We start from the raw sequence: 12017 nt of genomic DNA on the forward strand, positions 1-12017 counted from the left end.
AATTAAGCCAAAGGTCATTTCCCAATAGCTTTTCATTGACCTTGTCCTCATAGGATTCTATACTCATAGGTCAAAAATTGGGCAGTCCAGACAGCCATAAAATACAGCCCCATCAGCTCCTCCACATGGTCTTTACTAGCTAATTGTTAGATATTAATGCGCTGTTGGAGCTAGGAACATAAGCATTTCGCTACACCCGCAATAACATCTGCTAAATATGTGTATCTGACCAACAAAGTTGTATTTTCTACTCTGAACAATATAGCTGGATGTAGAGGCAGCAGACTTGTTCTGTCAGGACATATGTTCCAGCATCAGTGCACCATAAGTCCAACTGCTGCGTTGGCTTTGCATAGCCTCTAGGGGTATTCAACTCTTACCCTACAAGGTCCGGAGCCTGCCGGTTCTGTTCTACCGCATAATCAATTGCACCAACCTGGTGTTCCAGGTCTAAATCAGTCCCTGATTAGAAGGGGAACAATGAACAAACGCATCGAGGTCCAGAGTGTAGGTTGAGAATTCTGGACTATGGAATTCTGTGTACATGTATGTGTTGGTTTCTCTTCGAAGACACTGACATTCAAGCTGATGACAGGAGTAGATGTCATACAGTTCAAATAGTTTACTGAAATTAATTTTGGGTTACAATATCAGCTCACCCAAACTCTCACTCATGATTAATACTGCAATGTGCTTTTGCAGCCTCAACAATAATGCTAGATAAAAACTAAACATTCTGTTTATTAAAGTGAATAAACATTTGATTCAAAAATGTATTTCTAAAGCAGGGCTACCCAACCCTCTTCCTGGAGATCTACCATCCTGTGGGTTTTCAGTCCAACCCTAATTTAACACACCTGATTATACTAATTAGCTGCTCAACAAGACCTCAACTAGCTGAATCAGATATGCTAAATTAGGGTAGGACTGAAAACCTATAGGAAGAGGGTTGGGCAGCCCTGTTTTAAAGCGTGACATAGAAGCATTGATACTGTACCAGTAAAGCAGGTAAATGTCCCGTGTCAATATTTCAAACTCCAAAATACTTTATAGTCAAACCCATCCCCAAACCATACCTTTTATACCTCCTCCTCCCTCTCACGCACTCATCCCAGACCAACCATCAATCTCTCTCTCCAAGTTAACTCCACCTCTAAACCTTCTAGCCCGCCCTCCCGTTAGGTTACCAAATTATGATACCATACCAGTTAGATTCCTTTCTGTCCCTCACTGCATTGTAAATTCTATTGTCTCATTAGTTCATAAGAAAAGACGGTTCCAAAATCAAGATTTCCAAGTCTATCAAATTCTGATTAGAAATGATTTCCAAAGTTGGTATGGTAATGCTCTATAGCTACAGTTCTTCAGAACTCTAAACCGTTTGCAAGCTCGGCCTAGTATGATAATTTAATAACATACATAAATCTCTCAATTGTTCATAATGTGTAAGAAATGCCATTTGACTCAATCCTATGACCGTTAGTATACGACAATAGCAGTGGTGTGATGCCGACAGCATTGCTTTTTTTTTACGACACACTCATTGTTTTGAACAGGGCGAAAGAGCATCTGTCCTTTACAAATACATTATTGGCATGGTCAAAGGCAAATGCTGCCAAAAGTCAGCAAATGAGAAAAACAGTTGTTACACTGCAATGACAGAAACTTTTGAACCTAAGGCCAAACAGGACTGTGACTCTCATATATGTCCATGAATAGGCTATACATTGTCACAATCTATCTTCCTTCCTTTCTCTCTCTCCTTTATCTCACACCTCTCTGTCTCTTTTTGGCATTATCCCCATCTCTTTCTCCTCTCCTATCTTTCTCTCTCTTCAGTCACCATGTAGCTTTCTCCTCTCCTATCTTTCTCTCTCTTCAGTCACCACTCTCTTCAGTCACCATGTAGCTTTATAAATAACTGCTGGCAGCAGCCAGGACCACTAGACAGTTTTGCCAGAGCATTTAAGTATGGATATGTTTAGTCCCTAGCCCTTTTCCCTCTTTTACTGGGGTTCAAGTTCAGGTCAAGTTTAAACCCAACCGACTGATGGTATACTCTATTTTGTTCTACTGAGCTATATGGACTTGTTTTAAGAAGGTCATACCAAGGAACATTTAGCTATTTGATTTGGAATTTTAAGACCCCTTGAATTATCCCCAAAATATATTTTTAAAATAATTTAATAAAAAAATATTTTGAGCCTTACTGCTATTAGCCTATACAAGCGCATTGAATAACAGATCCACTACATGGAACAACAGATAGTCCCTAAAAAATGTCAAAAAGGAATTTTGTTCTGAAGTGTCTCTCCTATATCTATTCTCAAACTATTGTAGGCTTAGGGTTTTACCATTTCTGCCACCTGGTGACCTTTTGCAGATACAACAGCATCCACTTTGTTTGTTTAAAAGGCCTTGTAGTCCACCTCTAGAATGTTTCCAAGGCTGGAATTTCCTCACTAGTTTTTTATGCCGATAGGCTAAATGTCAGGAAATGTTTCAAAATTATTTTTGTTTTTCATGCCAATAAGGCTACATGTCACGAAATTGTTGGAACAGACAAATTCTGCAACAAACTCTAGGCCAATGCCTTGAGCTATACTCAGATGGAAAAAATATATATTGGGGACACAGACACGTTGTTCGTAGTCTTGACCACTTGTTTGGTTTATTGCTAGAACGATATAATTCTGGATACTTTGTGACCGCACATCGTCTTGTTAACGCCTCGTGTTAACCCGCCCTGTTCTCCTGACAAATAATGTGATTGGATAATGTGTGACATATAATTGGCGCGTGCACTTGTCAATCATTTAACCGGCCGCTAGCTGTCCAATGTTATTCGCTAAGGGGGAGACGCATTCACGTTTCATTGGTCAAAATAACACGTATCACTTCACCCGGAAGTAATGGAGAAGCATTTCGTAGGTTACATAAGCATGAATAGTTGTTTCTATTTCATAGCTAACGTTTTATTATATATATATTTAATATATCGATGCTGTGGACGTATAGTGCTTATGTTTAGTTAACAACCCGAATTTGACGTTGGTCTTTCAGAATAATGCAAACTTTGAAAGGAGTCAGACACTTGATGACATCAGCTACCATGAAACAAGCAGGTAAGAATTAATCCTTTTTTGATCGTCAGAATTTATGGGAGCTGTCTTGACATGAACTTAGTGAACTCATTAGTGTGTTCTTTGTTTGTTGAGCTTCTTATAACACTTCCTCGTGCACTATTACTGAATGTTTTGTCATGTTAAATGCTTAGTAATGCGTCTTAACAGTAATTGCTCTTCAGTGTCAGAGTTCAATATGCCAGTGCCGTGGGGAGAGATAAGGGGCAAGGTCTGGGGTCCTGACAATGGTCGACCAATACTCTGCCTGCACGGCTGGGCAGACAACTGTGGCACTTTCAACACTCTCATTCCACTGCTGCCAAAAGGTGTGTAGGCTGTCTGCCCGCTAGATCAGCACAGAGAATTGTACAATAGATTCATGAGAACTTGTCATTGGAATTGGAAGGACATTCAGTTGCATAGTTGTTCAGTACGGAGTGTCTCAGGCTCTTACAGTCTCTCTCTCTCTCTCTCTCTCTCTCTCTCTCTCTCTCTCTCTCTCTCTCTCTATATATATATATATATATATATATATATATATATATATATATATATATATATATATATACATACACACACACACACACACACACACAGAGTGGAAGTGTGTAGCTGTGGATATGGCTGGCCATGGCCTCTCCTCCCATAGACCTCCTGGAGTCTTCTACAGCTTTCCTGCTTATGTGGCTGACATACGGCGGGTCATTGGAGGTATTAATAATTATTGAAATGAATTTAGTGGATGCATATATTTGTCCTATTTCACACATGTGTGAATTGGAAATGTGTTTTTTGCATATCCCACTCTCTCTGAGACACCATCTGAGAATGGGGTCACGGCCAGTGTCTGCCTGGGGGGCGACCCTGGAGCAATTAGGGTTAAGTGCCGACCTTTCGGTTACTGGCCCAATGCTCAAACCACTTGGCTACTTGCTGGTTTGAGCTTATTCAGACCAATGTGACCTTTGCTCCAGTAAGAGCTGAAAAGCAATGTTTGAAAGTGAAGTTACACAGCTATATGAGGTTTCCTCATTCTTTCTCTCCTAGGTAGGTGTAATTTTAAAGTATGAAGCTACATTTAGCAGATCTATCTATCTATCTATCTAATCCATTGAAATGGTTTGCAGCTCTCCAGTGGAAGAGATTCTCTATTATCGGACACAGTATGGGTGAGTGACTGTTCATCTTCATGTTAATCTCTCTTCCACTCATTGTGTTCTGATTAGACATTGTTCTTTTCCTTTCTGTACAGACATCTGATCATGTGCTCTCCATTGTACAGGTGGCAATGTAGCTGGAATAGTAAGCATCTTAAAAAAAGAAGCATGTTAATGCTGTTTCATATCTATGTGTCTCTTCGTAATGAACAATATCCAGAGACAGTACATGTGTATGGTGTGTGTGTAACCATGTCCTGTTGTCTTTGTCCAGTTCAGTGCATTGTATCCAGAGATGGTGGATTCAGTGGTTCTCCTGGACTCCTATGGATTCTTACCCACAGACACGGTACTGAAATACTCACCGCTCTTTTATCATTTGCTCCTTGGAACTGTTCAGGACATCCGCATTTTATAATGTCTCTCTACCATTGTGTCTCTTACCCTAGAAGGAATTGCATACGGTGATAAGACAGGGATTTGAAGGAATGCTTGAGTTTGAGAAGAAGAAAGATGAGAAGAAAGAGAAGGTTTACACCTATGAGAACGCATTGATGAGGTAAGACCACACTTCCTTGTTTTACAATGACACTTCTGTTATGTTGGGCTGTCTGGCCATAATCTCTCTGCTCTGAAAATCATAGTCATTGCGTCACTCCTATGATGTGTTAATCACTTCCAGGCTTTTGGCAGCAAACCCCTCTCTCTCGGAGCAGTCAGCCCACATTCTTCTAGAACGAGGACTCGCTCAGGTTGAAGGAGGTAAAATGATCATTCTCTCGCTCGCGCTCACATTGTCTTTTTTTTGTCTTTTCACTTTGTTTCTCCTTCTTGTCATCTGTCCTACTCATATCATTGTAATATAATAGTAATACTAACACTTTCTATTTTTCTTTCATAGGGGTGGTGTTCACCCGAGACTTTAGAATCAACCTGGTAAGACTAATCTTTTTGTGTTAATAGTCCTCATAAAAAAGACGTACTTTAGTTGATTTGTATATTTGTATCTGTTTCTAGGAATGCTAATGTGTTCTGTTTCAGAAAAACGTTGTGCGTGTCAGTCTGGAGCAGAGTCTGGAGTTGCAGTCCAGGATACAGGCCAGAGTTCTAGTAGTGCTGTAGGACACTCTTCCCATCATTACACTATTTCACAATTATTACAGGATTATTACACCGTTTCTATTGTAAACTACACTTTACCACACCGTCAAGCACCATTTTTTAATTTTTACTGCTAATATGTTTTACTTGAAGATCTCTCTAATTCTCCTGATAGGGCGGAGGAGGGGTTTGAGAAGATGTTTTCTGAACCACAACAGAAGACCTTTACCTCAACACTACTTCAAGGGTATAAAGACCAAAGCGTGAGTATACTTACGTATACACCTTGTTTCTTTGTAAATATGTCCTCCTCACATTCTAATGTCACTTTTATGGTTGCGACAAACATTTTGTCGTAATATTTGTATGTTGTTACTACAGTCATATTGTGCTCTGCTTCTTGCAGCTACAGTACTGTATAGATAACTAAGCAGAGAAGTTTTAGCTGCAAACACTGACCTACATACTGGCACTCAGATTGGTCAAATGCAGGGTTTTTGGGAAAGAATAGTTTATATGTATTTGTTTTCAATCCCCCCCCCCCACTCTTTGTGTCTGTCTGTCTGTCTGGTCTGGTCTTGTATGTCTCTCAGGGCATGGTGGTTAACGTACCTGGTGATCATCATGTCCACCTGAACACCCCTGAGACTGTGGCCCAACTCATCACTGACTTCCTCCAGAAAGAAGCTCCTTCACACAGCACTGCAGAGGATACACAGGCAGCCAAGTTATAATCCCCCGCCCCTCCCCCACTGTGTTAGTGTTTACAACTCTCAGATACATGCAGTGTGCCTGTAGCCTTCCTGGCGCCATCCAACCATTCATAACATGAGCAGTATTAAAGGTAGACTCAGCGACATGGCGTAGATGCAGAAAGTAAATAGCATAGTGGGTACATTTCCGCAACAATTCCTGGTTGAACCCGTGAGCTGGACTGTGTGAGAGCAAAGTCTTGTATCTCACTCATCTCAATATCTGCCGTGCTGCCCTTGTCAACGTCATTCTGCTGAATCTACGCATAATATGAGACTGGATCAGTTTACAAACCTGTAGACACAGAATAAATTGCTACTACTAAACAGACTTTAAAGACTTTGAAACCCTAATATTTATTATATTGTGCTGTATCTAAAACACACCAATAGTTTTTTAACGTCAGTCTGTCGAGCTAGAATACTTGATGTTTACCAGTTGCTGTATGTCATGTCTTTTTAGAACTGGGCTGTTTTCTCTCAACTGATGACCCGGTGATGCCTTGCTACTGGTCAGAACCTATTGAAATGCATTCATATTTTAATAAATCACACATTTTTATAAAAAATAATTGTATAGGGTTCGGCTTCACACCAATCAGATGCAGACCTACATGTCCACTTCCTGGATGTGGCCCAATGAGAAGTGGATTAGAGGTTGATCTATCAAGCTTATCTTTCCTACATATGGTCTTAGAGCTGAGTAACAATCATTCAACTAATTGGACAAAGGCTTCTTCCTGGTACAGTTTGAAAATAAATAGGTCATCCTTCCTGCTCTGCAGTCTTATTTTAGTCATTGTCTCAGATAAAGGTAATTGTCTCGGACGTCAAGAGAAAAAAAACATGACATGTTGTACTTTGTAGATGAGCAGTCTCCATTACCCTCTTACTCTGTGATGGTTTGTGCGTTTAAATGAACTGGAATCGATTTCATGCAGAGGCTGGAGGAGGTGACCGGAGACATCTGCAGGGTCCTGGCCCAAAGAAACACCACAATAACCGTTGCATAACATCCGCCTCCACCCATCACTAGGGCTGTTGTCATAGCAATGCCCCCCTCCTCCCCTCCCTTTGAATGTGATGTCAGAACCCAGAGCAGTATGATGAACCTCTCTGTCATCTGTACAGAGAGATCACCTTGGATTATATTATACCATCCAGTTGACGGTTGTGCTGCATTAGACCAATACATCATCTGATTAGTGACTCCATTGCTCCTCCATTTTACACTAACACCATTATCAGAGGAAGGCGGGCACAGAAGAGACCACAGGTATGTGCCGAAACCTGCTAGCTACCGTGGGGTGATATTTTTTGTCATGATCATGTGCAGTTACTCTAGCAGCTAATGTGTGCAATCAGTTACAGTGGACATAATCTACTGACACAGTACAAGGATGGCGAAGCATGTTAGAGTATTTGAATGGCAATAGCCTGCCACAACTAATATACCTTAACACAGAGGACCATTTTATAGCCAATTTTGACAGGGCAGTTGCTTGCACATAATAGTTGACTTGAGATTGTGAATAAGGAGTACGCTTCCAGGTTAAGCTGCACCATGTGTACAATAGGTAGATAGTGTTTGGTATTTGATCATCAGCTCACAATCTAATGTCCTCCTGTACCGCTCCGTAACAGTACCATGTCCTGGATGTTCCTGGACTGGTTCGTCCCCGTCTACCTGCTGGTGTCGGTCCTGGTGCTGGCCGGCTTCGGCGCCTGTCTCTACTTCCTGGAGCCAGGGCTTCAGGACGCACACAAGTGGAGCAACAAGACTGTGAAGCACCATCCGCTGGTGGTGAGCTTGAACAGCAAAGACGAAGATGGCAATGCCCTCATATGATATGACCACACACTACGGGAAGGACAGAAGCTGACCATATGGAGTGGGGCTGGGACTGGAGGACCGCAGGATGGTAGATAGAGACAGACACCTCCTGAGAGGTTTGGGACGTGAGAGGCCTGACTGGGAAGAAACAGCATTGAGAGGAAGGCACTGTGGTCAGGTGGTGTGTCACCCTTTGAAATGTGAAATAACGTTTTCATAGAGAGGGGAAACAAAAAATGAGGTCATTTGAACAAAGGGATAGTTCCTGTTTTCATGTTCATATTTGTGCCATTTCATGATTGTGCCAATTTTTTACATATATTTTGTAACCAGACATTCACTGCATTTATCATGATGTTTATGTATCTTAGTGCATTTGAAGCTGACTAATAAAGTGCAATACATTTCTAAATGTTGAAACCACAAAATCAGTTTTCTGAAAATGTCAATATGGCAGCTGCTATCAAGATGTCTCTCGTTTGGAAGTATTTGTAAAGGTGTTTGAATGAAACTGTAAATTGCTTTCAGTAATGATATCAGTTATGTGCCAAATAGGTTGATGATTAAATTGTTCAAGATGCCAAAAGAATCCATTCAGAGGTCGATCCTAAGAAAACTTTATATTTTATTCTCATCGCACTGTCCTTTTTTACTGAAGGGTGGTGGGAAAAAAGTATCTATGTATCATTTTGCACTTTTGACCATGTTACCATAATTATATATTCATAAGAAATAACAAAATAAATGGATTTATCACCACTTGAATACCCCGTGTTATGCACTAATTCTCAGCCCTGGAAAAAGTCAAACACAAAAAGAGGAACATTTTTCAAAGATGTGTTTCAAGATTCTCCACTGGGAAGCATTGTAGTCATTTATCCACAGACACATTTATGTTTCCCATAGACAAACAAAATGAGGGGGGTGGGAGTGGGTGAGTGAAACAGTGCAGCTTTAGATGAGAGGAATGGGGAGAATGTAACTTTGGTACACACGACTTCCAGCTGTTCTCCCTGCCTCTCCCTCTCCCCCTCTCTCTCTCTCTCTCTCTCTCTCACTGCCTCTCACTCCCTCTCCCTCTCTCTCTCTCTCTCTCCCTGTCTCTCCCTCTCTCTCTCTCTCCCTGTCTCTCCCTCTCCCTCTCACACTCGTTTTCTCTCTCACTCCATGTCAACGACCCAGATAGAGCCTATCGCATACACTCAGGTCAGTGCTTGTTTAATTGTATACTCATCTTTCTGTTTATTTTTAGTTGATCAGGCTTGCAGTCTTCTGTAATGCAATGTAATGCAGATGACTATTTGAGAATGCAAGTTTTCTGCAATGCTTTTTACATTAAAGTTATGTTTCTTACAGACCTACTGCCAAACGTACAATAAAATATATAAACGTAACATTTTTTAAATTAACATAAAATGTCATTCTCTCCCATTAACCTTCTCTCACTCCCCACTCATCAAAACTGCCTGGCTTTGCAGGTATTCATAATTTCTCTTCGCAATGAGTTTTGATAACCAACTTGCAACTTGCACCTCCAAACAACCCCAGAAACACCTACTAGTCCCACCGCCCCCTCCTCTCCAGCTCTCACCTATTGTCACAAAGAAACCCATCCAGATTTCCTCCTTTGACAGCCAGGGACTCCATCTTCATACAGAGAGGACTCTTGGCAACAGGACAACACATCCTATTCTAAAGCTCAAACCTGGTGTGTCTCCGACACTTCCTACTCCCAAGGTCAGGCTAGGCCCATCCCCAACACTTCCTACTCCTAAGGTCAGGCTAGGCCCATCCCCATCACTTCCTACCCCAAAGCCTATTTGGAAAGTTCCTATTCCAAATCCTAGCATCTCTCCAAAAGTTCCTATTCCAAATCATAGTGTTTCGCCAGCACTTATCATTACAAACCCAGACCTCTCTCCAAGCCTTTCCATCCCAAAGATCCGGCTTGGCCCATCTCCAAAACTGTACTGTCAAACAATGCCATTGGAGAGCCAAGGCACAAAACAGACCTCCCCGGTGGCCAAAGAAAGATGGGCCCGTTCAATCCCTATCTCTAGTACTAAAGGTCAGGCTGAGCATCGTAACCAGTGTTCCCCTAAACCAGCAACCCATGACATACTTGACGAAGAGGTTCTGATGGACTTTGTAACACGTTCTGGGTTGATGAAACCTGTACCAACATCTTATTCTAGAGGTGTAGGCACACCGCCTGATACGTACACCCATTCCTCTCCACAATCTCAACAGCCAGGGCCCTACAGGACAAGAGGCATGAAGTCTCAGGACCCAAACTTGTTGCAGGCCAGGCTCGGACTAAGGAAAACAGGAAGGATAACAAAATCCAGTCCTGGGTTTCTTCTGGGTAAGGATGGCATTTCCAAGCAAAAAGTTACTGACACAATATCTGAACCAAGACCAAATGACCTAGTAACCCCATCAGGTACTGCTCTGTCAAGAGGTGTGGCAGCCAGACAAAATGTTGTCTCAAGGAGGAAAGTTCCAATTATTGTTGAGAAGGATTCTCAATCAATTCATTTTCAGTTTAAGTCAAAGAGGGGTGGACAGGGGTCCCAATGTGGCCTTGCTTCACCAAAAACATTAAAACACATTGGACATCTTCAGAAGGGACTTCAGTCTCAGGCTGCCAGCGTATATGCTGGTCTACTACCTTTCAGTCAAAAGGAATACTGTAAAAGTGCTTCTCCTCCTATGCCTCCCAAGACACCATCTTGGAAAGAACACCTAAGTCGATCAACATCTGCAGCAGTTACAGAAGTCAAAAGAAGCAGCTATGACCTCAACCCTTGGGCAAAGAAGGGAGCAACATTCATAAAGGACTTTACCACCAAAGATTCTCATCTGGAAGAGTCTACAAAGACAATCTTAGATGCTGCATTTCAACCTTTAGCACAAGCCAGCCCTAGTAGAAAATACAAGAACCTCCAAAGACCCAAATTCTGGACTAGACCTCAGTGTCAAAGTCTACCGACCGATACACAAACCATTGAGAGGAAACGGAATCAATCTAACCAGTCAAATAGCAGCATTTTGATGGGTAGGTGTCTTTTAGAAGTCAGTCAGAAACAGGAAGCCCTTCAGTCTGGGGTTAAAAGGTCAAACAGCGACAACTCCCAGACATGTCTGGTGGTACCTCTGACACAGGGGGCCTCCCTCACACCCTCTACCCTGTCAGAGGCCCCTGAGAGATCAACTATTAAACACGGACAGGGCTTGGATTTGGACCATTGCCAAAATATCAATAGTGGTCAAGTTACAGAATCCACCAAACTCAATCTAGATGAATGTGTGCTGCACAGTGGAAGCGTTCCCAAAATGTTCAGCCAATCACAGAAACCTATTTTACATCCTGTCCAATCGGCTTTACGAATGGTGAAGAACAATGACGGCAATCACAAAGGAGTCCAAGGACTAAGGCCAGTTCATCTAGAACCCACCCAAACAGGTCCACCTCCACCACTTGACCATGAGAGGCCCAACATAAACCCACCAGAATATTCCTCAGAAGAATGGACTGTGCACTGGCTCCTGTCCATGGAGGGCAAACAGCAGCACAAAACATCACAGGTTGGCCCAGATTCAGCAGAGGTCGCTGAGCAACCATCCCAACCCCAGAGCCAGGGTATAGACTGCTACATACCAGGAGAGATGGATATCTCACCATCACATGAATTGGATCACCCTCTTTCAAGCATGACGTTTGTTGATGAAGAGGCAGAGCAATTACATGATGACATCACCACATATCCTCGAGTGTATTTGTCAATGGGTGAGTAATGAGGAAAAGTTTTAATGAAGGCCATGCACATGGTAGTGTAAACAAAATCGGATTTGTTGGTTATAATTTCTCTTTATTCAGACTTAACATATTACTCTGAGAGTCAGGATGAGAGATGGCAGAAAAGAGAGAGAGAGAAAGAGAGAGAGAGAGAGAGAGTGAGAGAGAGAAAGAGAGAGAGAGAGAGAGAGAGAGAGAGAGAGAGAGAGGAGGGGGGTTAGAGAAGGCACTGGAGGGAATTTGAGACAT

General features: G+C 42.1%; 2 protein-coding genes across 19 annotated transcripts; both read left to right on the forward strand.

Moving 5' to 3' along the window:
* Positions 1 to 2886: 2886 nt before the first annotated feature.
* On the forward strand, positions 2887 to 8734 carry LOC110485706 (serine hydrolase-like protein). Of its 18 annotated transcripts, none has more exons than XM_090195762.1 (14): positions 2887 to 2927; positions 3064 to 3125; positions 3308 to 3451; positions 3723 to 3836; positions 4253 to 4294; positions 4408 to 4427; positions 4557 to 4631; positions 4735 to 4841; positions 4965 to 5044; positions 5184 to 5218; positions 5324 to 5400; positions 5559 to 5646; positions 5977 to 7411; positions 7780 to 8734. In XM_090195762.1, the coding sequence occupies exons 2-13, from the start codon at positions 3068 to 3070 to the stop codon at positions 6115 to 6117; spliced, it is 981 nt and encodes a 326-aa protein (XP_090051888.1). In that variant the 5' UTR covers positions 2887 to 2927; positions 3064 to 3067; the 3' UTR covers positions 6118 to 7411; positions 7780 to 8734. The 18 variants fall into 18 exon arrangements, with proteins under 18 accessions (XP_090051888.1, XP_090051883.1, XP_090051887.1 ...); XM_090195757.1 differs by having other exon boundaries at positions 2890 to 2927; positions 4732 to 4841; XM_090195755.1 differs by having other exon boundaries at positions 2898 to 2927; positions 3294 to 3451; positions 4732 to 4841.
* Positions 8735 to 9406: 672 nt separating this feature from the next.
* On the forward strand, positions 9407 to 11767 carry LOC149978775 (uncharacterized). The gene has a single exon (XM_090194320.1). It carries the CDS (start codon positions 9470 to 9472, stop codon positions 11765 to 11767), a length of 2298 nt encoding a protein of 765 aa, XP_090050446.1. The 5' UTR covers positions 9407 to 9469.
* The last annotated feature ends 250 nt before the right edge of the window (positions 11768 to 12017 follow it).

The sequence above is a fragment of the Oncorhynchus mykiss genome, chromosome 13, assembly GCF_057628025.1.
Source record: "Oncorhynchus mykiss isolate SJ-2025 chromosome 13, ASM5762802v1, whole genome shotgun sequence".
In the NCBI taxonomy this organism is placed as follows: Eukaryota; Metazoa; Chordata; class Actinopteri; order Salmoniformes; family Salmonidae; genus Oncorhynchus; species Oncorhynchus mykiss.